The 24316-nt window shown below is 45.4% G+C and overlaps 2 protein-coding genes and 1 long non-coding RNA gene across 6 annotated transcripts in view; 1 reads left to right on the top strand and 2 right to left on the bottom strand.

Moving 5' to 3' along the window:
- The window catches only part of ctu2 (cytosolic thiouridylase subunit 2 homolog (S. pombe)), an 11643-nt gene extending 883 nt beyond the window's left edge, over positions 1-10760 (bottom strand). The window contains exons 1-14 of the mRNA XM_026190543.1: positions 10525-10760; positions 8574-8648; positions 6367-6445; positions 6169-6228; positions 5087-5147; positions 4852-4961; positions 4495-4736; positions 4228-4363; positions 3992-4123; positions 2624-2715; positions 2417-2514; positions 1220-1318; positions 1034-1136; positions 314-380 (exon numbers count right to left, since the gene is read on the bottom strand). Coding sequence (XP_026046328.1) covers positions 314-380; positions 1034-1136; positions 1220-1318; positions 2417-2514; positions 2624-2715; positions 3992-4123; positions 4228-4363; positions 4495-4736; positions 4852-4961; positions 5087-5147; positions 6169-6228; positions 6367-6445; positions 8574-8648; positions 10525-10580 — 1410 coding nt within the window. The 5' untranslated portion in view covers positions 10581-10760. The remainder of the gene's footprint in view (positions 1-313; positions 381-1033; positions 1137-1219; positions 1319-2416; positions 2515-2623; positions 2716-3991; positions 4124-4227; positions 4364-4494; positions 4737-4851; positions 4962-5086; positions 5148-6168; positions 6229-6366; positions 6446-8573; positions 8649-10524) is intronic.
- Positions 10761-11669: 909 nt separating this feature from the next.
- On the top strand, positions 11670-23946 carry rnf166 (ring finger protein 166). 4 transcript variants are annotated; one of them, XM_026190405.1, is made up of 7 exons: positions 11670-11713; positions 17903-18059; positions 18168-18284; positions 18396-18508; positions 19728-19842; positions 20513-20620; positions 22760-23946. In XM_026190405.1, exons 3-7 carry the CDS (start codon positions 18234-18236, stop codon positions 22823-22825), a joined length of 453 nt encoding a protein of 150 aa, XP_026046190.1. In that variant the 5' UTR covers positions 11670-11713; positions 17903-18059; positions 18168-18233; the 3' UTR covers positions 22826-23946. The 4 variants fall into 4 exon arrangements, with proteins under 4 accessions (XP_026046190.1, XP_026046189.1, XP_026046187.1 ...); XM_026190402.1 differs by lacking the exon at positions 11670-11713 and adding an exon at positions 12054-13517; XM_026190404.1 differs by lacking the exons at positions 11670-11713; positions 19728-19842 and adding an exon at positions 12050-13517.
- LOC113035106 (uncharacterized) lies at positions 11860-12105 on the bottom strand. The gene is made up of 2 exons (XR_003274283.1): positions 12045-12105; positions 11860-11937 (listed from the first exon to the last, which is right to left on the bottom strand). It is a non-coding gene; the product is annotated as an uncharacterized LOC113035106 (long non-coding RNA).
- Positions 23947-24316: the final 370 nt, after the last annotated feature.

The following is a 24316-nucleotide window of genomic DNA, read 5'->3' as shown; positions in this document are numbered from 1 at the left end:
TGTTCGCTGCGCTGATGGCTGACTACGTCTGAGTCACAGGTATGTGTTATAATGTTTGAAGTGTTGCTACTTGATGCCACAACTCCAACAAATACACAAAAACAGCAATGACCCCGCTCTCCCTGACCTCGCTGCAGTGGACAGCCGTTTCCATGTATTTGTGTCAGTGTTGATGGCGCACTTGCACATCAGCGTCCATCTAAGTGTAACAAAGTCTTTGAAAAGTACAAGTTCAAAAATCTTTTTTATGCCTAAAGAAGAATAACGGTCGTCATAATTCATGCATGAAAGGGTCGAACACGTCATCACTCACCATGTCTCTGACAGTCAGTGCACAGCTGTAACACAACAGGCTCTTCAGACGTGTTGTTTCTGGTAGTCTGTAATACAAGTGCAATACAGAAAGCTCAGCTATGAGCACCCACAGGGACGAGTCTGCAGTCGATGCTTCAAAAACTGTTTCAATGAAGAAAGGAAACAGCAGACGAGCACACGATGCACAGAAGAAGAAATGTGGAAGACGTTCCTCCCAGTTCACTTTTAGGACTTGACTGGTTTTTAGATGAAATCCATCCTACAGGATATAATCTCAAACACTTTGTTGCAGGCACGTGTGAATGAAAGCATGAAAGTGTCCAAATGACAGCATGCTGCCACTGTAATAGATTACCCTGTAATGTTACAGGTCTTATACCCACAGAGGGGCCTGTGGTTGCAATTATCTCAAGAAACCTGAACTTGCCTAGCCACGAGCTTTCCTCCAAACCTTAGCAGTTACAGATCAATCGAGCTGAGAAGGACCAATCCCAGCTCTTATTTTTAAACATTACAGCATTCTCAAAATAAGCAGGGATTAAACTAGAGGTAACCAAGAAGCCAGGCCAGTGAAGAAAATGTCAAAGCTTATTTCTTACATTACCGACTCTCATCAAAGAAATGTGTCAGAGTGTGACACAGCACCTAGTGGATGCACCTCATACAGTTTAGCAAACATTTGCCACATATGTCTGAAAAAGAGAAAATAAACACTTACTTAGCAGAAGAACAGCAGCCTCCATCACTTCCTGCTCTCCCACAGCCCCGCCCTTCTGCAGAGGAACAGCACTGTGCGGTGAGAGGCGGCGACTGCGGCCTCCCTGTTTAACAGAAGCCGTCGTAAAAACACAGCTTTGTATCCATGTAAAGTGGAGCTTGTTCAGTTCTGAAGCAGTCACTGTACCTGGCTCTGGCCTCGGGGTTTCAGCAGCACTGCCTCGCAGACACTTGGACCCGGACAGCTGATCTGATATGAGCGTGGCCTGGAAGGCCGACGCCTCCTCTGAAAAGATGAAGACAGACCGGTTCAGTCGCGCCGTCCTGAACCAGAACGATGTCCTGCAGATGGTTTTCACCAGAGACTTCATCCCAGGATTATAACACTAACAATGAACAGCAGCCTAGAGCCTCATAATCCAGTGTTACCCTGTGCGGTCACTGCCACAAGTCAGCATATAAACAGATTTAAATACAGATATTAGACGATGCTGTTAGCATTAAGTGTTACTACACTATTATTAATATGTTTATTACCACAGCAGCTATAACACTGGTATTTCACACTACTTTGTAATTAGGTGGTCATAACGTGCCATTACCACAATATTACCGTTATTCTACATGATTATTGAGCTGTAGCAGAAATGGCGTCTGCTGGTCTTTTCCTGATTATGACAGAGTATTGATCCATTATTGATGGGACCATGTGGGCTCTGACACGCGAGCTCTGTGCTCAAAGATGTTTGTATGAACTGCTCCACAGTCTGTTATTAACATTGTGAATGTGAGCAAGAAAGAAAACATAATCTTCAAAGCTGTAATTACAGTCCTGTGGCTGCAGCACTTTGGCCTTGTTTCCACATTTACAGGGATATAATCCAGTGGTTCGCTTTCAAAATAAAAGACACGCACCAGATAAGAAGTTGCAACGCGTGTTTGCGTACATGAGAGGAGGACAGACATTTGTTTAGAACTCTGACGGATGTCGAAGAAGAAAGCTCCTCTAAGCAGTTACGTTGGTGTTGCTCCACCTCCAAAGAAATGTCAGGCGTCCGAACCGCAACAGAAGCGCGTATTCTTGGAGAAGTGGCTGCAGGAGGTGAGCTGGCTTCAAACAAACGATGAGCGCACGGAGATGTGGTGCAGAATGTGCCGTGACAATCCCACTCCCACTCTAGCGGACAATCACAGTCCAAACGCGCGTTGCAACTTCTTATCTGGTGCGCGTCTTTTATTTTGACAGTCATTGCGCACCTGCGGACCCCTTATGTGCAGCCCTGCTTATAAATAAAGCTGAAGTGGAGCACTGTAATGTGCACAGTTACTCCTGTGTGTGTCAGTGATCTGCAGGCTGGCGCTGCCTGTGGAGCGCCTCACTCACCCACAGCAGTATCCAGGCTGCACAGACACAGCAGACATCGGTCACAGCCGTCGGCTCCTGACCTTTTCCTACATGCAGTCTGCAGCTTCTCACTGGTCCTGCGTAACACACGTGCTGGGTTTAACAGCGAGACTGTCTGAGGAAACCTGCAGCACACATGATATGTTCAAAGCGCTGATGTGCATGAAGCATGTGTGTAACTGCAACCTGTAGATGGTGCTGACAGTGGAGGGGAAGTCTGTCTGCAGTTTGGTGACAAAACTCTCTGTGAGACGTTGGATGCTGGCCTTATCCACCGTCTGTGGAGCACAGAGCAACAAAACTGTACACAGGCTGGAAACCCTGAGACTCCTGGAGGAGGCGCAGGGAGAGGAAGAGACGATGCACACAGCAAAGGTCCTGACGTCTCAGGTGATGATAACAAATATGTCAAACATAGAAAACCTCCCTCCGTCTGTGATAACACCCATTTCTGTCTCTGCCAAAGTTTAGCAGCCTCGTTTCCCCTCGCGCAGTTTCTGAGAGAGCTTTGCTCACACAGTTCAAGCCAAACCATCGTATTCATGATGAAGCCCAGCTTAACCATCCAGGAACCTACAATAAGGGACTTCTTCCTGATAAGCCGGTGAAGAAGCCTGGATTTAATCTGAGGTCGTTTAGTTACAGGGAAGAAAAAGAAGATGGAGCGCTTTGCTCGAACAAGGACATTAATAAACATGAATGGTTCAAAGATGTAAGGAGGGAAGCAGAAACTGTCCCGTGGGAACAGTGCACAGCGGCACAGGTCATGTACACATCTGTACACATCTGTACTGATGGTGTGCGTTTCATGAATAACCTTGATTATTTGTGGAAGTCGGGATCAGAGAGTAAAATCCTGTTTGTTCTGGGGCGCACGCCTGAACCCGACGTCCTACAGGCTGTCCATAACACAGGTCTGAAGCAGGGTCTCAAAGCCGTGGCCCGGGGGCCACTTGTGGCCCATGTTACACCCTCTTGCGGCCTGCATGTTAACATGAAGAAATATGATGCAGTTTGGTCCCTGAAGTGACTTTGTGTTTGTTGTTGAGTGCAATGTTAAAACAAGTTGTGTAAAGGATGTAATATGAGCAGAGTCCAAACGTGCTGTGGCTCATGTGTGTAGCTGTGTTGTGTTAGATGTGAACACAGCAGACGAGCCGTGTGTTAGTTAAGAGGGAGGAAAACAATCTGTTCATGTTTGCAGTTTTGTTACATGAAATTTAAAACAAACAAACAAACAAACAAACAAACAAACAAACAAACAAACAAACAAACAAACAAACAAACAAACCACTTTCAGAAACATTTCTGTTTTCCTGTTTGTTTTTGTACTACGTGAACAGGCCGTCCAATGAGCTGGCAGCGCCTGCAGCGCCCCCCACAGGCTGACTGACAGCTGTTCCAGCTGTGACTGACAGCTGTTCCAGCTGTGACTGACAGCTGTTCCAGCTGTGACTGACAGCTGTTCCAGCTGTGACTGGAGCGTTTGCTTTGCTGCTCTGACGCTGCTGCACATTAAAGCCTTTCACACACTTTGAATGTTTCATGCTTTACCTTCGTGTCCACACTTGGAATAACAACATAGGGCACAGTGAACAGATGGTTGTAGTAAGCTACTTCTTTGGCAGAGTAGTCTCTCATTGGCCGCACTAATATGATGTCACCGTATCTGGAGTCAGAGAAACCCTGTTTAAAACAACGACAGCATTAAGAGCAGATTTGCTTTAAGTCAAACTTTAAATGCTGGAATACGACCTGATCCTTTACACGAGGTGACGAGGTATACGCACTGTGTCCTGGGCCAGCTGGGCTCCTCTGCCCAGTGATATACTGGTGAGAAGTTTAACAGCCAGTCGGGTGCAGCTGTCTCCCAGCATCAGTTTGCTGTAGCCCTCTGTACGAGCTGTGTGCACCAGCAGATGCTGCCTTTGAGGAACACAACACAGTCAGGTCAGGGGCTCACGTGGTGGACAAACTCAGTCGGGAATCAAAGAACCGTTTCGTGTCTAAGCAGCAAAAGCATCACAAGTAGGAGAAGCGAGTGCTTGACGCCTGACCTTAGTGTGTTCAGCAGCTCTTCTCTGGCCGTCAGCGTTTTAACTGAACCGAGCAGCTGCTGCAGCATCAGCGTGTGCGACTCCTGAACGCGAGGCAGCAGCGTCTTCTTTGGTTCTTGTGGCCTCGGAAAGTTGCTGCCGTCAGTCTCGACAAAGTGATGCACGGCTGCTTTGTAGGCGCTGGCAGGTTGCTCTGAGGGCGACGGATTGGTCGCCACGACCGAAGCGGGCAGGTCCAGCACCTTAGAGAACATCGGCGTATATTTAACACAGACGCTGGTTCAGACAGACCGCTCTGTGACCAGCTTCAGTCTAATTAACATCAAGAGCAGCAGGCTCGGCCGGCTCTACACAGACCTGCTCCAGAGGTAAGATGTAGAAGGGGAAACCAGTAGCCTGAAACACTGCCTGGAGCTCAGCCACTGTCCTCTGTCGCTCCTCCACCGACTGACCTATCGCAGCACCCTCTGGGAACAAAGACACACCCCTTTACAAGGTTTCTTTTTTAGCCAGAATCATTTCAGAAAAACGTCACCAGAGACGCAGAAATAGAAGAGAAGAGCCTTTACTGTCCGTGTGCAGCCAGACGTACCGTCGATGAAGGCAACGCCAGGCACGAATCTCAGCTTCTTGTTCGCTTTCTGACTTAAACCCTGTGAAGAACATCATTAACTATTTATGGCAGTTAGAGATATTTTAATGCCGGTTTTAAGAAGTTGATAGACTATAATATAATATTTCATGCTTTTCTACCACAACAGTGGATCCAGCATCAACTCAAAATCCTGCTCCTCATAATCAGGCCCCATCTTATCTTAATGACCTTGTAGTACCATATCACCCTATCAGAGCACTTCGCTCTCGCTCTGCAGGCCTACTTGTTGTTCCTAGAGTATTTAAAAGTAGAATGGGAGGCAGAGCCTTCAGTTTTCAGGCCCCTCTTCTGTGGAACCAGCTTCCAGTTTGGATTCAGGAGACAGACACTATCTCTACTTTCAAGATTAGGCTTCAAACTTTCCTTTTTGCTAAAGCATATAGTTAGGGCTGGACCAGGTGACCCTGAATCCTCCCTTAGTTATGCTGCAATAGACGTAGGCTGCCGGGGGATTCCCATGATGCACTGGGTGTTTCTCCTCTCTGCATTTAAATATGACTTATTATTAACCTCTGGCTCTCTTCCACAGCGAGTCTTTGCCCCCTCTTTCTTCTTTCACCCCAAACAGCAGCGCAGGGGTGGGGGGCAACTCCAGGCCTCGGGGGCCGCTGTCCTGCAGCTTTCAGATGATGATCCATCACAGCTGATTCAAACGGCTAAATGACCTCCTCAACATGTCGTGAAGTTCTCCAGAGGCCTGCTGATGACCTCATCGTGCGATTCAGGTGTGTTGACCCAGGGTGAGAATTAAACCTGCAGGACAGCGGCCCTCGAGGCCTCGAGTTGCCCACCCCTGCAGTAGCAGCAGATGGCCCCGCCCCTCCCTGAGCCTTTCTTCCTGTTAAAAGGAGTTTTTCTTTCCCACTGTCACCAAACTGCTTGTCCTACTGATTGCAGGGCTTTTCTCTGTTGTATGATAGTAAGGTCTTTATCTTACATTATAAGGAGGCAGCTGTTGTTGTGATTTGCACTATATAAATAAAACTGAAGTGAAATGACTTGTGGTGACAATGACACACCTCTTGAACTTGTCTGAGCATTGAACAGGAAGAAGGGCCTCCGGACACAGCCAGCAGGACCTGGATCAAAGGAGGCACACAGTTCTGACGCTGTCACAAACACTTCCAGCTTCTGCTGATTATTCTGGCTCAAAGACAAACTCGGACAATAAAATGGAGCAAAGTGAATTTTGTTGTGTTGAGTCAGGAACGACTTACCTTCTCTCCGGGGAAAATGATCCTGTTCTTGCCGAGCACAGCTTTGAACTTGTGAATGAAGAAATCTTTGAAACAGAGCCTGAACGACACAGGAACAGGATGTGAGCACAGCCACTGCAAACACGCTAACACCTCACATGACCTCCATGTACAAACGCATTTCTTTCAAACATCAGAAACTGTGCTGGGCTCACAGTACAGAAAAAACTTTTGTGTTCTCAGCAGCCAGTGTACGTCTATTCTTCACCAGCCTGAGCCGCGCGTCTCCACTGAGGGAGGAAGTCCACCTGACAAAGAAGCATCTGTGGTGGGCTGTGGAAACAGGCCAGAGCCAGTCTGGCTGAGCTGGATGCATCATGCCAAGCAAAGTTATGCAGGGTGGGCCGTTTCTATGGATACAGCGTAATAACATGGGAATGGTTGGTGATATTAAAGTCCTGTTTGTGGCACATTAGTATATGTGAGGGGGCAAACTCCTCAAGATGGGTGGTGACCATGGTGGCCATTTAGAAGTCGGCCATCTTGGATACAACTTTTGTTTTTTCAGTAGGAAGAGGGCCATGTGACACATCAAACTTATTGGTAATGTCACAAGAAAAACAATGGTGTGCTTGGTTTCAACGTAACTTTATTCTTTCATGAGTTATTTACAAGTTTCTCTTTGTTCACAGCCATTAACATGTCGAAGAGGTTAACACGTGAGGAGCGGATCGAAATTGTGCTGATATCTGGTGAACGACGTAACCGGGTCATTGCAACAGATTTCAATGCAAGACCCCCTACAAGACCACCCATCTCCCATGCTACAGTTAGCAAACTGCTTGCTAAGTTTGGTGAAACTGGTTCAGTGTTGGATTTGCCAAAATGTGGACGCAAGAAAACTGTCACTAATGAAGAAACATCAGTGGCTGTCCTAGCTTCATTCAGCAAGAGCCCACAGCGCAGCACTCTCCGCATGTCACTGGAGAGTGGCATTAGTCGAACATCCCTTCGGTGGATATTAGCTACTCACAAATGGCACCCTTACAAACTCCAGCTGCTGCAGCATCTCAGCAAGGATGACCCAGATCGGCCACAGAATTTGCAGAATGGGCAAAACAAAAACTGGAACAGGACCCTCAGTTCACGCAGAAGATTTTGTTCAGTGATGAGGCAAACTTTTATGTGAATGCTGAAGTTAACAAACAAAACCACCACTATTGGTCTGACACTAACCCACACTGGATGGATCCCTCCAAGACTGTTGGACCAACAAAAGTGATGGTTTGGTGTGGTATATGGGAACAACGACAGTGGGTCCATTCTTCATCAATGGAAACCTCAAGGCTGCTGGATATTTGAAATTGCTACATGATGATGTGTTTCCCTCTTTATGCACTGAAGCTGGCACGTTCCCTGAGTTTTTCCAGCAAGATGGTGCACCACCACATTATGGGTGCAGGTCCGAGCATTCCTAGATGAACAGTTTCCTGGAAAGTGGATTGGTCGTCGTGGGCCAGCTGAATGGCCCCCAAGGACTCCCGATCTGACCCCCTTAGACTTTTATCTTTGGGGTCATCTGAAGGCAATTGTCTATGGTGTGAAGATACGAGATGTGCAGCACCTGAAACTACGGATACTGGATGCCTGTGCTGGCATTTCTCCTGCGGTGTTGCTATCAGTGTGTGAAGAGTGGGAGAAGAGGGTTGCATTGACAATCCAACACAATGGGCAGCACATTGAACACATTTTATAAGTGGTCAGAAACTTGTAAATAACTCATGAAAGAATAAAGTTACGTTGAAACCAAGCACACCATTGTTGTTCTTGTGACATTACCAATAAGTTTGATGTGTCACATGACCCTCGTCCTATTGGAAAAACAAAAGTTGTATCCAAGATGGCCGACTTCTAAATGGCCACCATGGTCACCACCCATCTTGAGGAGTTTTCCCCTCACATATACTAATGTGCCACAAACAGGACTTTAATATCACCAACCATTCCCATGTTATCACGGTGTATCCATAGAAACGGCCCACCCTGTAGTTGGTCTGTTCCACTGTCCATGAGCGCACGGTGGTGGCTACGCTCACCGTCATCACAGATGCAGTCATGTATCCCTGCAGTGAGGCACACTGCTTACCTTAAAAACACCCCAGCCACCACAGATGAGCTCTCAGTGTTATCTCTCACAGCTCTACATGTAGAAATGCTGCGCAGCTTACCTGCAGTACGCATCTCCTGCTCTGATGACCAAAGCTGCAGGCGCCTCTTTGCATTTGACACATTTCTTTGAAACACTAACAAACAGGAGAAGAGCAGCCATGTTAAAGCAGGAATGACACTGATGATGACAGTGAGGCGATCTGGGATTGTGTTCTCTATGGTTCCCTGTGGTTCTCCATGGTTCCTCCAGCAGAGTTCCAAAGACTTAAGTTGTAGCAAATAGTGATGCATGACTAAGGTAGTTTTTCATTTATACGATAAGCATTTTTAAACATATTTAGTGTTGTTGAAGTGAAGTGTTTACTGAAACCATTTCTCAGTTTCAATAATTGATATGCTGCGTTTATTCTATTTTCAGCGTCTTTACTATTTTCCTAATATCAGGATCACTTCAGGAATTGCATTGAAGCTTGTAAGTTCTGCTGTGGCTTCATATATGAGAGAGAGGTCCGCTTCTGTGATGCTGAGTTTCAGTGTGTAAATAAATAAACCTCCAGAGAATCCTGCAGGTCATCTCAGCCAAAAATCCCCACATTTCAACCCGTCTGGTTATGACTGAGGAACAAAGGGCCCTGAGGCCATTCCCCAACTCTCTGTGAACGGCACTCACGGCCAATGATCAATGATCATGATCATTCCCACATCGATGATTATAAACTGGGCAGCACGGTGGTTAGCACTGTTGCCGCACAGCAACAGTGTGGAGTGGAGTTTGCATGTTCTCCCCGTGTTTGCGTGGGTTCCCTCCGGGTACTCCGGCTTCCTCCCATTATCGGTTAATTGGATAATCCAAATTGCCATTAGGTGTGAATGTGAATGGTTGTCTGTCCCTGTGCGTTAGTCCTGCGACAGACTGGCGACCTGTCCAGGGTGCACCCCGCCTCTCGCCCTATGACAGCTGGGATTGGCTCCAGCGGAAGTGGATGGATGATTATAAACTGACCTCCCAGCTAGTTTCAGTCAGTCTAAGGTTGGAAACCTGCAGACTGACTGAAGGAGTCACCTGGTGATGATGAAACGTTTCTCTACGTCCAGATGAACAGGAGGTCTGCTGATTCAGTCACAGCATTCTGCCTTTTGTTCGCTTTATGTTTAAAAAACATCAAAACTCCACGGTGGGCTTAGCACACAGACTGTACCTCCTCCATCTACAGAGGCAAACAAAGTGAACCTGGATGAACTGGAGTGGGCTGCACTCCTCCTCTGAATGGAGTTTAAATTAAGTGGATGAGTGTCCCCAGTGTCACTGATATGCCACCACAGCGAGCTCAGCTACGGCCCAAAACGCCGGTTTGCACAGCCCGTGACGTAAAGGGCGGTGTTCCATGACCTGGCTGGTGTTCGGTGCAGAGTTCAGGTGGAGTTTTTACGGCGTCCTGACTTATTACACGAATGTTTTTACACCTTTTCGTACGGGTTGGGGAAGCGACGATTTTGGGCTCAGATGGCCTGCTGCTCTGGGACAGGTGTTCCTCTGATCTCAATATTATCAAGTGTGAACTTGAAGCTATTAAGGGACGTTCCAGTACATGTATTTGTAATGTACAGGTTAAAATGAAGTGAGATACTTAGAGGTAATAATAACTAAGGATCAGCAAAGAAGAAGATGCTTAAATCTGGACGTAGACTCAACCAGCGGCTCCGGACAGAACTGATGAGCAGCTCTGTCTCTGCATGATCGCAGACTCATTATTTAAAGCTGTTCTCATGAATGCATGTGATAAAGCTCAGCTTTACGGATCTTAGCACTGCACAACGATGCAGATGAATTGGCTACAACATTCACAGACACATCCCAGCTGCTGGACTCTTATTCCCCTCCATGTGATATCCAAACTAATGCGGTTATGATATCGATCAAATCCCAGCTAAGCTTATCTGCGTTTCATCGCTGGGCCTTTTTATCATCCATAAACATGCTTATTGTCAGCACTGTAGACCTCAGCCTACCTGGGCGCGGCGGCGCGCTCCATCTCCCCCCGGTAATCTTCCTCCACCTGACACATCGCGGCCGTTAGGAGAGAAAACAGCCAAAGCGAGCTCCAACTGCCAGATCAGTGAAAGCTCCAGCAGCTGATTCTTTTCATCAGCAGACCAGCACTGACCCACTGCCTCCACACCACAGGCTCGTGTCTGAATCGTGTCGCTGTTTGATGACGTAGGAAACGCTTCTTTGGTACACCGTGAGGTATGTCGCCACCTAGTGGTGTGGAGAGTAGGCTGTTTGTTTAAAATCCTGGAAAGTGTTTTCTTGCAGACACAGGTGTATACGTCACTCAGGTGATGTAAACGTGTTACAGCGTGACCTCAGTGTTGCCGTTATGGCGCAGACATTGTTTTGTTGTCCCTGTCTTTAAGTATAAACAATATAAGTAGAAATGGGCTTATCCTTTTATATACATTTCGAAATATAAGCAAGAAAACTAAGTACCAAACTGTAACTATTAACTATCTGATATGGTGACTTTGTATTTTAGATTTTCTCAGTGAGGTTTAAATGTTTTGCAACTGTAAGTGTTGTTTTTATGTACCCTCACATATCAATGAAACCCAGAATCATTGCAGAAAAACCGCTATCATAGCCTCAAAGAGGCAAATGGATAAAAGCAATCATTACACATACCAGAAATCTCGTATTAGATGACAATGCACTATGCACATATTCAAACTAAAAACACACATTATCCCTGCTGATGGTTAGTTTAATGTAACCTTTCTTGCACAGGCTGTTGTTCCCCTGGTAACATAACATTACTACCTTTATAAATAAATGGCAACAACACAATTCTTTTAGGGGTTTGGGTTTTTTTTAAATGAAAGACTCCAGAGATGGTTTAAATCGGATTCATAAGCTTTTAAGGTAGGCCACACTGATTGCCACGGAATGAGGAACAGGTGAGTGGGAGTGGCCAGGACCCCGGCCAGGTGCGGAACTGGGGAAACACGAGCCGCTCACTTGGAGCTTGACAGAAAAGCATAGCTGGTGGCTAAACATCTGTTAAAATACGTAGTTCAGATAATATTACTGTAGAAGGGAAAACAGGAAGAGAAACGTCAGAGAATAGAGAGTTATTAGAACACGCAGATGTAAATGATTCAATAAATGGACCTCTCAAATCAGAGTCACCACGAAGATCAGGTTTGTTATCTAACGAGAAGTCAACTTTGTGACTAAAGAATATTATTTACAATAAAATCTGGGAAACGGAAAGAAGCAGTAATGGTAAAGATCTGCACGCCAGGCAAAGATGACACAGACACTTTTGAAATTGAAAAAGCACAGGGTACGATGTGGAGACAAGGTTTATTCATCCAAATGAGGAAGATGGCATCGCAGGGTGAATGTAGACAAGGATTTTCTCTCTGGAAGGCAAACACAAGTAAGGATAGGAAATAATTATTCTGAGAAGTATATAGTATGCATGTCTATAGTACTTAATATTAGAAAAGAGCAACTGACATTAAATTACCGGGAAAGCTTAGATGGTGATGGAGGCGCATCCAACTCGGGGAATGGTTAAACCCTGCTGGGTCTAAGAAAACATGAGGAGTTTTGGTTGGACTGTGAAACCAAAAGCAATCAAGCTCAAGTTAAATAGAACCTTTAGCAGTAATACAGCTGTGGATACCTCCAGATGCTACAGTAGATTTCACTTTGGTGGAAAAGAGAAATGAGGATGAGGAGTTTACTTTAAACCCACGTACAGTACAGAAATATATTTGTGTATAACTGTAAAGAGTATAGAGTAGCTTTTACTTTGACCTGAGTTTAATATCAAAGTAGGGAAACTGATAAATGATGGACTCGCTACACACAGGAGAAATGCTTGTAACCTTATCAGCCACTGGGTTGAAGACACCACACCATTAAGACCAGTCATTTGTTCAGATTCCAGTTCATCATTAGTACGTTTACAATTCAGAAAGTAGACCAGATATATTCATCGAAATCAAACAGCTGGAGAAACGAGGAGACGGGGGAGGAGGAGAGGATGACTTCATGTCTCAGATTTGGGCACACTGGGCCGAAGCGCACACTCTTCATTTCAGGCAAACATTGGAAAGCGTGAGCACTGTGGCGATGAGCCAAAGCAGCTCGTTATATGACACTGTCGGGAAGAAGGAAGACAACGGATTCAAAACCCAAACAGAATCGAACTGAAACTAGATTTAACTGATTTAGAAATAACTCGGGAAATTATCAGGGAATATCTCTTCATCTTAGACAAACGCATTTGTATGATAGGCTCGATCCACATGCCAGACCAGTTGTTGGAGGTAATGCACCGAGCAGCCGCCAATAAACACCAAAGAAGAAGAACTCCAGCTTCCAGAAAGCATCGCGCGCACAGGCTGTTTGTTGTGGCTGCCTCGCGCGCGTCCGCTGGCAGCTGACAGCGAGCGGCTCTGTGGCGCTGCGCGTTGCTTGCGCGTTGCTTGCGCGTTGCTTGCGCGTTGCTTGCGCGTTGCTTGCGCGTTGCTTTCCTAGCTCACTTTGTTTGTTCAGCTCATCCTCGCGGCATCGTGCGCACACTCGCCAACAACACTCCCACTGTTTACTTGTTCGGCGTGTCTTTCTCAGCCGCGGAAAGGTGATGCTGTGCTCAGTGGAGGATTTTATGTCGAGCCAAAGCCATCATGTTTGCAGAACGTTAGTTCAAACTCCCGACATGAAGCACTAGCTACCAGCTGTCTGAGTGCTTGGACCGCTTCCTCTTTCGGGCACCGAGCAGTTGTCGACGATTTCAGGTCGTCTGCGGCTCCATGATGGCGATGTTTAGGAGCTTTGTGTCGGCGAGCTCCCAGCTCCGCCAGCAGCAGCAGCCCAACGGCGGCCCGGGCTCGCTGGCAGCCCCGGCGGAGAGCATCGAGAGCCAGTTCTCCTGCCCCATCTGCCTGGAGGTCTACCACAAACCCGTCAGCATCGCCAGCTGTGCTCACACGTAAAGTAGCCGCTTGTTCTTCTGCTTTCTGCTGTCGTGCGTGGACGTAAATGACCGTGAACGGTCACTTTCATGTCCAGCTGTGGTCTTCTATCGAAGAACACATGTGTGTCTTTACAGCAGCTGACCTGAGTAAGTTTATGTGTCCATCAGCATCCTCTGACGGCACCGAGCCCGAACACGACGATCCGTGCGCGTGCGTGCACGGAGTTTATATGTGCATGCACGCGCACACTTTCAGATGACAGTAAAATGTTTATAAACGGTAACTTATCCATTGTCAGCACTACAAGACTGTCATATTAAACTATAACTGTGCGTGACACCAGTAGGCCCACTGGTGAGCCAAACAAGCAGAAGACCTAGAGTTCAATCTTGGCCTCATCCTCGGGTTGTGCCAGGAACTGGGTTCAAACCAGTTCAGCTACTTGCTGCAGAGAGCAGCTGAAAGCAGATGGAGTGTGCAGTGTTGTTCTCTCACGTTCCCCTCCACACTCGTACAAAAGGGTTTAACATGCAGGACCTAAATGCCAGTCGTTTCTATTTTTAAAATGATGGCAACATCCTGTCAGTTTAAGACAAGAATGGATAAATATTTCACTAATCCAGATTTCAGAGTAACGGTCTCCAAAGGTTGAAGTGTACCGACGAGTGTTGGTTCCACACGGGGAGATTACAGGACTCGCTGAACAACAACGATCGTCTGCTTTTAAAAACTCAGCTTTTAGGTCACATTTCTGACTTTAATCTCAGAATGGTCAACAATATTTCTTCTCTTGACTTGGTCCTAGTACTCCTTCAGCTCATTTCGTGCTGATGCTGTGTTGACACTCGTGTTTGTGGGAGTTTTCTGGATAAACCCAGTGCTCTGAATCCTTTTCCTTCCTGTCACATTTGCTGGCTCTCAGTTCTTTGATTAAGTTGATTTCTTTTCTTCGCTCCTTCTAAGCTGAACTTTCAGCACGATGTCCCATCATGTGCATCACTCTCTGCAGCTTTGAATAATAATTTTAGATCTTCGGCATCTGGTTGTCATCATCTCTGTTTCTATTTTTGAATAAACTGTGTTAGAGACACACTTGACCTCAGTAAAGGTGGTTTGCAATCTGTTTCTTCCAGCCTTGAAGAGGCTGGTAAAGAGATGTCAGCTCTTTAGTGTGCTGAGACAGAAATCGTTTCAGCAGCGACACAGAAACACAGAATCAAGGCTCATTTTATTTATGTTGTGTCAGCATAAATATCATATAGTCCTGTTTACATCAGGACTGGTTCACTGCTGCTGTCCTGCTGCAGTGACTCAGCGATGCTCCTCTCATGTTATACACTGTGCAGCATATTAGTCTTCGATTATAGTCGACTCATTAACACTCTGTGATGTCCTGGCTGTGAAATATCTGTAGTTTGGTTTATATACCTCCATTAAATAAAATATATTAAATATCCATTAAATTGAATCGAACACAGATTGTATGCTGTGGAGCGTTTGTAGGCCGGGTGAGTCTGCATCTACTCGCTGTAGTCCAACACAAAGAAGATAGCAGACTGCTCTGCTTCCTGGTCCCAACTCTGGATTGTCACATTTTGGAGGTTTTAATAAAGTTGGACAGATTTTTAGAAGTGAGAGCTGAACGTGTCCCTGCTGCTCTGACTGGGAAAGACCAGAGAAAACCACAAACTCCGACACTGTTTAGTTGCACACTGATTTAATGTTAATACCCGGGTGCCGTTACTACTGACGTGATGTTCTAGCTGAATGCAGTGACAGCATTCACCAAGCATTTATTATTAGCTGAAAATAACAAGCAGTGGAGGAATTTTACAGACCTTTCCATTTATGAATCACCTCAGTACACAAAAAAACTCTATTGTGAAGAATAAAAATAATTATCCTGCAGAAAAATGTGTCCCCATGTTCAATCAATTAATGTTAGTGCTTCATATGTTTAAGACTGAGCTCGTTTTAAATACTGTGTATACTGTTTAATGTGCAGCATCATGTTCGTTCAATTCAGTTCATTTGAGTTTTATTTATACAGCAAATCACAACATAAGTCGCCTCAAGGCGCTTCATAGATACAGAGAAAAACCCAACAATCATGTGACCACCTATGAGCAGCACTTTGGCGACAGTGGGAAGGAAAAACTCCCTTTTAACAGGAAGAAACCTCCGGCAGAACCAGGCTCAGGGAGGGGCGGGGCCATCTGCTGTGATTGGTTGGGGTGAGAGAAGGAAGACAGGATAAAGACATGCTGTGGAAGAGAGACAGAGGTTAATAACAGATATGATTCAATGCAGAGAGGTCTGTTAATACATAGTGAGTGAGAAAGGTGACTGGAAAGGAAAAACTCAATGCATCATGGGAATCCCCGGCAGCCTACGTCTATTGCAGCATAACTAAGGGAGGATTCAGGGTCACCTGGTCCAGCCCTAACTATATGCTTTAGCAAAAAGGAAAGTTTGAAGCCTAATCTTGAAAGTAGAGATAGTGTCTGTCTCCTGAATCCAAACTGGAAGCTGGTTCCACAGAAGAGGGGCCTGAAAACTGAAGGCTCTGCCTCCCATTCTACTTTTAAATACTCTAGGAACAACAAGTAGGCCTGCAGAGCGAGAGCGACGTGCTCTAATAGGGTGATATGGTACTACAAGGTCATTAAGATAAGATGGGGCCTGATTATTTAAGAGCTTGTATCTTTAAATCAGATGTTTATAGCAGCCGTCTTTTATGTAAACTATTGTTCATGAGCTCATAAACACAGGACTACGTCTTGATTTTTTTAAGTATATTTAAATTGATCAAATCAAATCACTTTTATTGTCACATCACATGTGCAGGCACACTGGCACAGCACATGTGAGTGAAATTCTTGTGTGCGAGCCCCACAAGCAACAGAGATGTGCAAACACAACAACACAAACGAGCAAAATACAAGAATGGCCAACCTGAAACTAATAAATATATGTACAATATATAATAGTGTATGCATTTCTGGATGTGTATACTAAATATTTTCCTACGTGTGTGTGTGTGTGTGTGTGTGTGTGTGTGTGTGTGTATGCACATTTTTACAAATTAAATAGTTAAAAAAAAAAAATAAAAATAATAAATAATAATAATAATAATAATAATAAAATATATAAAATATACAGAGTTGAATATGTGCAAAACAGTGGCATTTATATACAGTGTGGAGTGCATAATGTTGAAGTTCCAGTAGTGAAGCTGAGGTGTCTATGACGTGTTCAGCAGTCTGATGGCCTGGTGGAAGAAGCTGTCTCTCAGTCTGCTGGTACGGGACCGGATGCTGCAGAACCTCCTTCCTGATGGAAGCAGTCTGAACAGTTTATGGCTGGGGTGACTGGAGTCCTTGATGATCCTCCCCGCTTTCCTCAGGCACCGCTTCCTGTAGATGTCTTGGAGGGAGGGAAGCTCACCTCCAATTATCCGTTCAGAGCACCGCACTACTCGCTGGAGAGCTTTGCAGTTGTAGGCGGTGCTGTTGCCATACCAGGTGGTGATGCATCCAGTGAGGATGCTCTCAATGGCACAGTGATAGAAGGTCCTGAGGATGCGGGGGCTCGTGCCGAATCTTTTCAGTCTCCTGAGAAAGAAGAGGCGCTGCTGCGCCTTCTTCACTGTTTTGTTTGTGTGTACTGACCACGTAAGATCCTCAGCCAGATGTACCCCAAGGAACCGGAAGCTGCTCACTCTCTCCACAGCAGCGCCGTTGATGGTGATGGGGGTGTGTACTTCTCTGCACCTCCGGAAGTCCACTATCAACTCCTTTGTCTTTGCGACGTTGAGGGTGAGATGGTTGTCTTGACACCAGTGGGTCAGGGCGCTGACCTCCTCCCTGTAAGCCGTCTCATCACCGTTGGTGATAAGATAGATATGTGTTGAAGTTCTGTGTGCTGGGGTCTGCACTCACTCAGCTGGGCTCTTGTTGACTGTTAGCATGCTGTCTGTGCAGGTTTGTTTAACTTGTTCAGTCCTTGGTCAAGTACAGGAAGGAAGAAGGAAAATGAATAAACAGAAAGAAGAATAGCAACACCCATCTGATCATTAAGTGCTTGAGCCACAAATTTGGATGGTTTCCTTTGGGTTCCTCTGAGTTTTACTGCCACCTGAGCTCAGCTAAATATTTGACAACAGCTTTGAATGAACTGCAAGTGGAACTTCTGTATGTTTTTTCTGTTTTAGTCAGACTGCAAAGCATTGATGAATAAGAGACATGTGACTTTTATGTAATTACCCAGGAAACTTAAAAACAGCCTAATTGTGAAAGAAATCCTTTGAAGATGGATTTAAACGAGAGTGACAGTGGAGGAGCCAGCAGCGCTCTGCTGGCCTGAGTAAAGATGTTACCTTTGCTGTTTGCTTTTCCAGGTTTTGTGGGGAGTGTCTGCAGCCCTGTCTCCAGGTGACCTCACCTCTCTGCCCCCTCTGTCGCGTGCCCTTCGACCCCAAGAAGGTGGAGCGGTCCTCCAGTGTGGAGAAGCAGCTGGCTTCATATAAAGCACCCTGTAGGGGTTGTAACAAGAAGGTAGATAATGACTGCTCCAGCAGATAACAGACCCCCACAGTGTTATAAAAATATTATTTGTTGCACAATTCACACTGTGAATGTAAATCTTTTCTTTTTTATTTATAGTCTTTGGCCATTTGTGCAAATTCAACTGTGAAACTGAAAAAGGAAATAAACGTGTCAAAAGTGATAATGGGTGAAATGAAAGTCACTATAAAAATGGACGACAGTCTGAGAATCAGAGTAAGATGAATAGAAGTGAAGAGCAGACTAAACGCCCCCCCTCCATGCAGTGTCACTGTGACTCTTTACATACATGTACAGTCATAACCTCAGGTGTGTGCGTGCTTTCAGGTGGCTCTAGTAAAGATGAGGTCCCACATTGCTTCCTGTTCCAAGGTGCAGGAGCAGATGGCCAACTGTCCCAAGTTTGTTCCTGTGGTGCCCACCTCCCAGCCTATACCAAGGTACCCACACTGCAACCATGTTCATGCAGCACAGCTGATACATGATACTTTAATCACCTCACCTGAATGCAGCCGTTCACACCATCATTTCACTGGATGGATTTGAGGCACTTCTTAGAACCAAGCTCGATATTTTGGATTTTTTAGATCCAAAGAAACCAGTGTGACCAATCAGACCCTGCATTTGGCAGCAAGCACAGTCATACTGCACACTGGTAGTGTAAATAGCAGTGTGCACTAATGCTGTGTTATCTGAGACACTCAGCTAGCTGCTGCTCTGGGTCAGTCAGCTCTCAGTGCCCCACTAACATCCTGAATCGTGGCCACGATTCAGCTTCCACTGCTCGGCCGAGACGTCCTCCCTGCTGCTGCCTGCGCGTGTCAGCTGGAAGGACTCTCAGTTCAGTCCTGTATCAGCGTTATCATCGTTTCATGTCCACTTCATTCTCTTCACAGTGCAGCTTTACACTGCACTACATCACACAGCAAGTCTGGATCTGGAAACGTTTATGGTTTCATGTTTTTATTGCAACACATTCGGTGTGTAACAGCCTCCAGAGGTGTGCGGATCGATCCAAATGTCGATAGTATCAGAGACACTGCTGCTGTCGCTAAAAGATTAATCAGTACTTTCCTTCTCGAGCCCACTGTGTGTGTTCAATTCATTCATGTTTTTGTTTGGAAATGTAAAACATGCACCTGAACCTTTGTGTCACGTCTGTTTTATTTACAGCCAATAACACAACTGAAGTTGACACAAACTTCCTGTGTTAACTCAATGCTGTGGAACGTGATAGTGATTCAGTGGCCATGAAGGTGTGTCTCAGAGTGGGACACACTGCTCTGCTGTTAGAGTTCAAAGTGCCTCTATTTTATTTAGCAGTGCTGCTGTCTGCAGCACAAGTGCAGTTTGGTCACACAGTGAAGTGTTGCCAAAGTGCACATGTGTGACCCACAGCTGAGCCTTCCTGATTTGAGAGGCTGTGATCACAGACCTGTAGTGTGAGTGAGTTTGCAGCTCTCAGTGTATTTGTGTAAATGTCACGTTTGTGACTTTTTCCAAATACAAGTTCAAATTTGTTGGACACATTTTCCAACAGCGTAGCTGCCTGTGAGACTGGATACATCTGTACATGTTCAGCTTCACTGTGACACAAATGCACACACGTCGGCCCAGCCTTGTGATAATTTGTGTGTGTGTGTGTCCTTTTATATGCAGCAATATTCCAAACCGGTCAACATTTGTGTGTCCGTTCTGTGGGGCCAGAAACCTGGACCAGCAGGAACTGGTGAAGCACTGTATGGAAAACCATCGTAATGACCCAAACAAAGTGGTGAGATAGTGACGACTGCACCAGACTGTCAAACTGTGTTTGTATCAGGATAACATCAGCACCATCTAGATTATTTCTGGGTGTCAGGAACAGAGTTGCCTTTAATCTGTCCGTGAAACAGCCGCACAAACGTCTCCGGGAATCTTTAGGAAATCTTGGAAAAGTCTTTTCCATTTTGCCTCGGAGTTACAGTTCTGTTCCTGCTCCCACTGAATTCCTCCTGAAGTTACTGAGGTGTTAATGGCTGTAAGGTGTAAGCAGTACAGAACACAGATTTCCAGACTACCACACTCACTAATTTCCTGTTAACACGTGTCGTGTGGCTCATCTCCTTTGTTCGGCTGGATTCCCTCCTCACCTCAGCCCTGTGCAGGCAGCGTGATGGTGCAGTAGTTAGAACTGCTGCTTCTCACCAAGCAGGTTTCTCTGTGTTTGCAGAGGCGCTAAACTAACTGTGTTTGTGCAGTAGATGCAGTAAACACGGCCTGTAGTCCAAAGAAAAGCTGGAAGCTCGGTCAGACCAGAGAAGCCTTATATAGAGATGCCAGTTTGCACAGGTTTCTATCAGAAAGCCCACACACACTCATCTAGTTGTTTTATATCCACAGCTTCCTGCCTGCTGCACCTGTGATGTGTGTGTCCTTTAATGGCTGTGTGCTCGTCCCTCCAGGTGTGTCCAGTGTGCTCAGCCATGCCGTGGGGAGACCCCAGCTACAAGAGCTCCAACTTTCTTCAGCATCTTCTCCACAGACACAAGTTCTCATATGACACGTTTGTTGTAAGTCCAGAGGAACCATTGTTCTTTAGAAATGATTTTTTAAAAGAAAAGATTCTTTGTGCAAACACACAAGGACAGAAATTCTGATGTGTGTTTGCGAGCAGTTTGGAAACATGATAATTCACAGTTTCACTACGTTATCCTCAACTATATAACGACTGTATAACGACTTTATAACGACTGTATAACGACTGTATGACGACTGTATAACGACTGTATAACGACTGTATAACGACTGTATAACGACTGTATAACGACTGTATAACGACTGTATGACGACTGTATGACGACTGTATAACGACTTTATAACGACTGTATAACGACTGTATAACGACTGTATAACGACTGTATAACGACTGTATAACGACTTTATAACGACTGTATGACGACTGTATAACGACTTTATAACGACTGTATAACGACTGTATAACGACTGTATAACGACTGTATAACGACTGTATGACGACTGTATGACGACTTTATAACGACTGTATAACGACTGTATAACGACTTTATAACGACTGTATAACGACTGTATGACGACTTTATAACGACTGTATAACGACTGTATGACGACTGTATGACGACTTTATAACGACTGTATAACGACTGTATGACGACTGTATGACGACTTTATGACGACTGTATAACGACTGTATAACGACTGTATAACGACTATATAACGACTGTATGACGACTTTATAACGACTGTATAACGACTTTATAACGACTGTATAACGACTGTATAACGACTGTATAACGACTGTATAACGACTTTATAACGACTATAACGACTGTATAACGACTGTATGACGACTTTATAACGACTTTATAACGACTGTATGACGACTGTATAACGACTTTATAACGACTGTATAACGACTGTATAACGACTGTATAACGACTTTATAACGACTGTATAACGACTGTATAACGACTGTATAACGACTGTATAACGACTTTATAACGACTGTATGACGACTGTATAACGACTGTATAACGACTGTATAACGACTTTATAACGACTGTATAACGACTGTATAACGACTGTATGACGACTTTATAACGACTGTATAACGACTGTATAACGACTGTATAACGACTGTATAACGACTGTATAACGACTGTATAACGACTTTATAACGACTGTATGACGACTGTATAACGACTGTATGACGACTTTATGACGACTGTATGACGACTGTATGACGACTGTATAACGACTGTATGACGACTGTATGACGACTGTATGACGACTTTATAACGACTGTATGACGACTGTATAACGACTGTATGACGACTGTATAACGACTTTATAACGACTGTATGACGACTGTATAACGACTGTATAACGACTGTATAACGACTGTATGACGACTGTATGACGACTGTATGACGACTGTATAACGACTTTATAACGACTGTATGACGACTGTATAACGACTGTATGACGACTGTATAACGACTGTATGACGACTGTATAACGACTGTATGACGACTGTATAACGACTGTATGACGACTGTATAACGACTTTATGACGACTGTATGACGACTGTATGACGACTGTATAACGACTGTATGACGACTTTATGACGACTGTATGACGACTGTATAACGACTGTATGACGACTGTATGACGACTGTATGACGACTGTATAACGACTTTATAACGACTGTATAACGACTTTATCAGAAACATGTGCTTTTAACCACAGTATGCAGTCATGAAGTGACAAACCAAGTTATAGGGTGGGGCTGCCAAAGTACGTGTACGTATGTGTACATGGCCCCGTACTCTTTGACCCATCGGTGGATGGCACCTAAAGCGCCCTGAGGCAACTGCTGCGTTGATTCGGGGCTGTATTAATAAAGTAAATTGGCACCTTGTGATCAAACTGAAGTGAAGCTGCTGCTGCTGCAGAGTGTGTGCAGCTGGACAGAAACTCTGACTGAAAGAAAAGTAAAACATGATCATTTATAAGAAAACAAAATGAAGAAAAGTGTCTTTGGAGAAATTCAGACTGTAAGGCTGTAAATCCTGACAGTTCAACGATCTGAATCACAGAGCGTCTAAACAAAAGCTTGTTAGACTGGCAGATACATTCGTACAGTAATCAGTGCTTTCTGTATTTGGTCAGGACTACAGCATCGATGAAGAGGCAGCGCTGCAAGCAGCTTTGGCACTATCACTGACTGAAAACTGACCGAGCTCACACCACTGCCCCCTCTGTACTTCTGTTGATCCTTCTGGGAGGTCGAGGCTATCATCCACCCAGCAGACACAGCTGAGCTAGCCTGGTTCATGGAGTGTGTACAGGAGCTCCACCACAGACCACAGCTCCATACACATCCTGAAACATGTTTGTTTTTTAAATAAATTCCAGTCTGCATCTTTGTGCTCCGCCCATCGTCAGCTTCACTTCACAGCTGCAATAAGGATCACTACCTTCCTGAAGACGACACATACTGCTGATGTCAAACCCTCAGAAAGGTCAGGCTTCTGACTGGCTGCTGCTCGAGGTTAGATCTCAGAGAGCCAGTGAACCCAGCAGAGTTCAGCTAACAAACCTTTGCTTGGACGTAATTCTGTGGTAAGCTGCTGGGAAGCCACTGAGTGCTGATCTGCTGGTTATCTGCTCAGCACAGCCACCCCGTGTCCCTCCTGGCAGAGCAGGTCACCTACTAACTGGAAGGTTGGTGGTTCGATCCCCGTCTGCTCCAGTCTGCATGCCAAATACCCTCGGGCAAGGGCCTGGCCCCCGTTGCTCCCCGATGCATCCGTCCGTGTCAGACAGAAAGCACTTACACAGAAGAAAGTGCTTGATGGTGTGAACGAGGCGAGTTTAGAAAGGTGCGAGTTTGACGCTCTGTTGAACCTGATGCAGCCAACGTGTTTCTGCAGCTTTGGACACGTCTGTGTTTCCTCTGCATGTAACACGGCCACAGCACAACCTTCCTGTTGTTTCCTGCACTTTTGTCAGGTTTCGTTTGACAGCTGATGAAATCTTTGAGCAGGTCTGACCTGCGAGCAGAGGAGCGTCAGTGAGCAGCCGATGCTGAGGTTTAATGAACTGTTTTCATTGTTTTGAACGTGGCTGCCATTAGGTCACCATAGCAACCTGAACACAACAGTCGTCGGCGAGTAAAATGAACTGTGATCAGCCCACACGTGATGTAATGTCCACAGACTCAGCTGGACGATGTCAGACATGAATGTCGAGATTTTAAGATGTATCTGCGTTTGAACGTGGTGGAGTGTCTCCAGAATAAACATGTTCCTGCTGGGAGCACGAAATAAAAGTAATGATTCACGAGGTTTCTACAACATTGCCTTCTTTGTACTTTCCTCTATTGCATGTTCCTCTGACGGTGTTTCTGACTGGAGCGCACGCGTGTGCAGGTGTTTCCTGTTGCCACGTGAAACTGAAAGCCCGAGTTATCCACCGCCGCTCTCTATCCTGGCTTTTAACCAGGAAGCCTGGCTGTGCAGAACTAACTGACAGCTACAGAGCTGTGTTGGACTGTGGGTTGGTGTCTAGCTGAATTAACCTGAAAAAGATGAATGGTGCTTTTATAAGTCTTGCACGCACGGTGCACCACAGGCTACACTGGCTGTGATTTCAAATTTTGTTTGGTTGCACCAACACACAGCTGGGAAGGTTTTCTGGAGCCTGTTTATTACGTGGTGTTCAGCT

This window comes from Astatotilapia calliptera, chromosome 13, assembly GCF_900246225.1.
Source record: "Astatotilapia calliptera chromosome 13, fAstCal1.2, whole genome shotgun sequence".
In the NCBI taxonomy this organism is placed as follows: Eukaryota; Metazoa; Chordata; class Actinopteri; order Cichliformes; family Cichlidae; genus Astatotilapia; species Astatotilapia calliptera.
The sequence above is the reverse complement of the archived record's forward strand: the minus strand, read 5'-3'. Positions and strand labels throughout refer to the sequence as shown.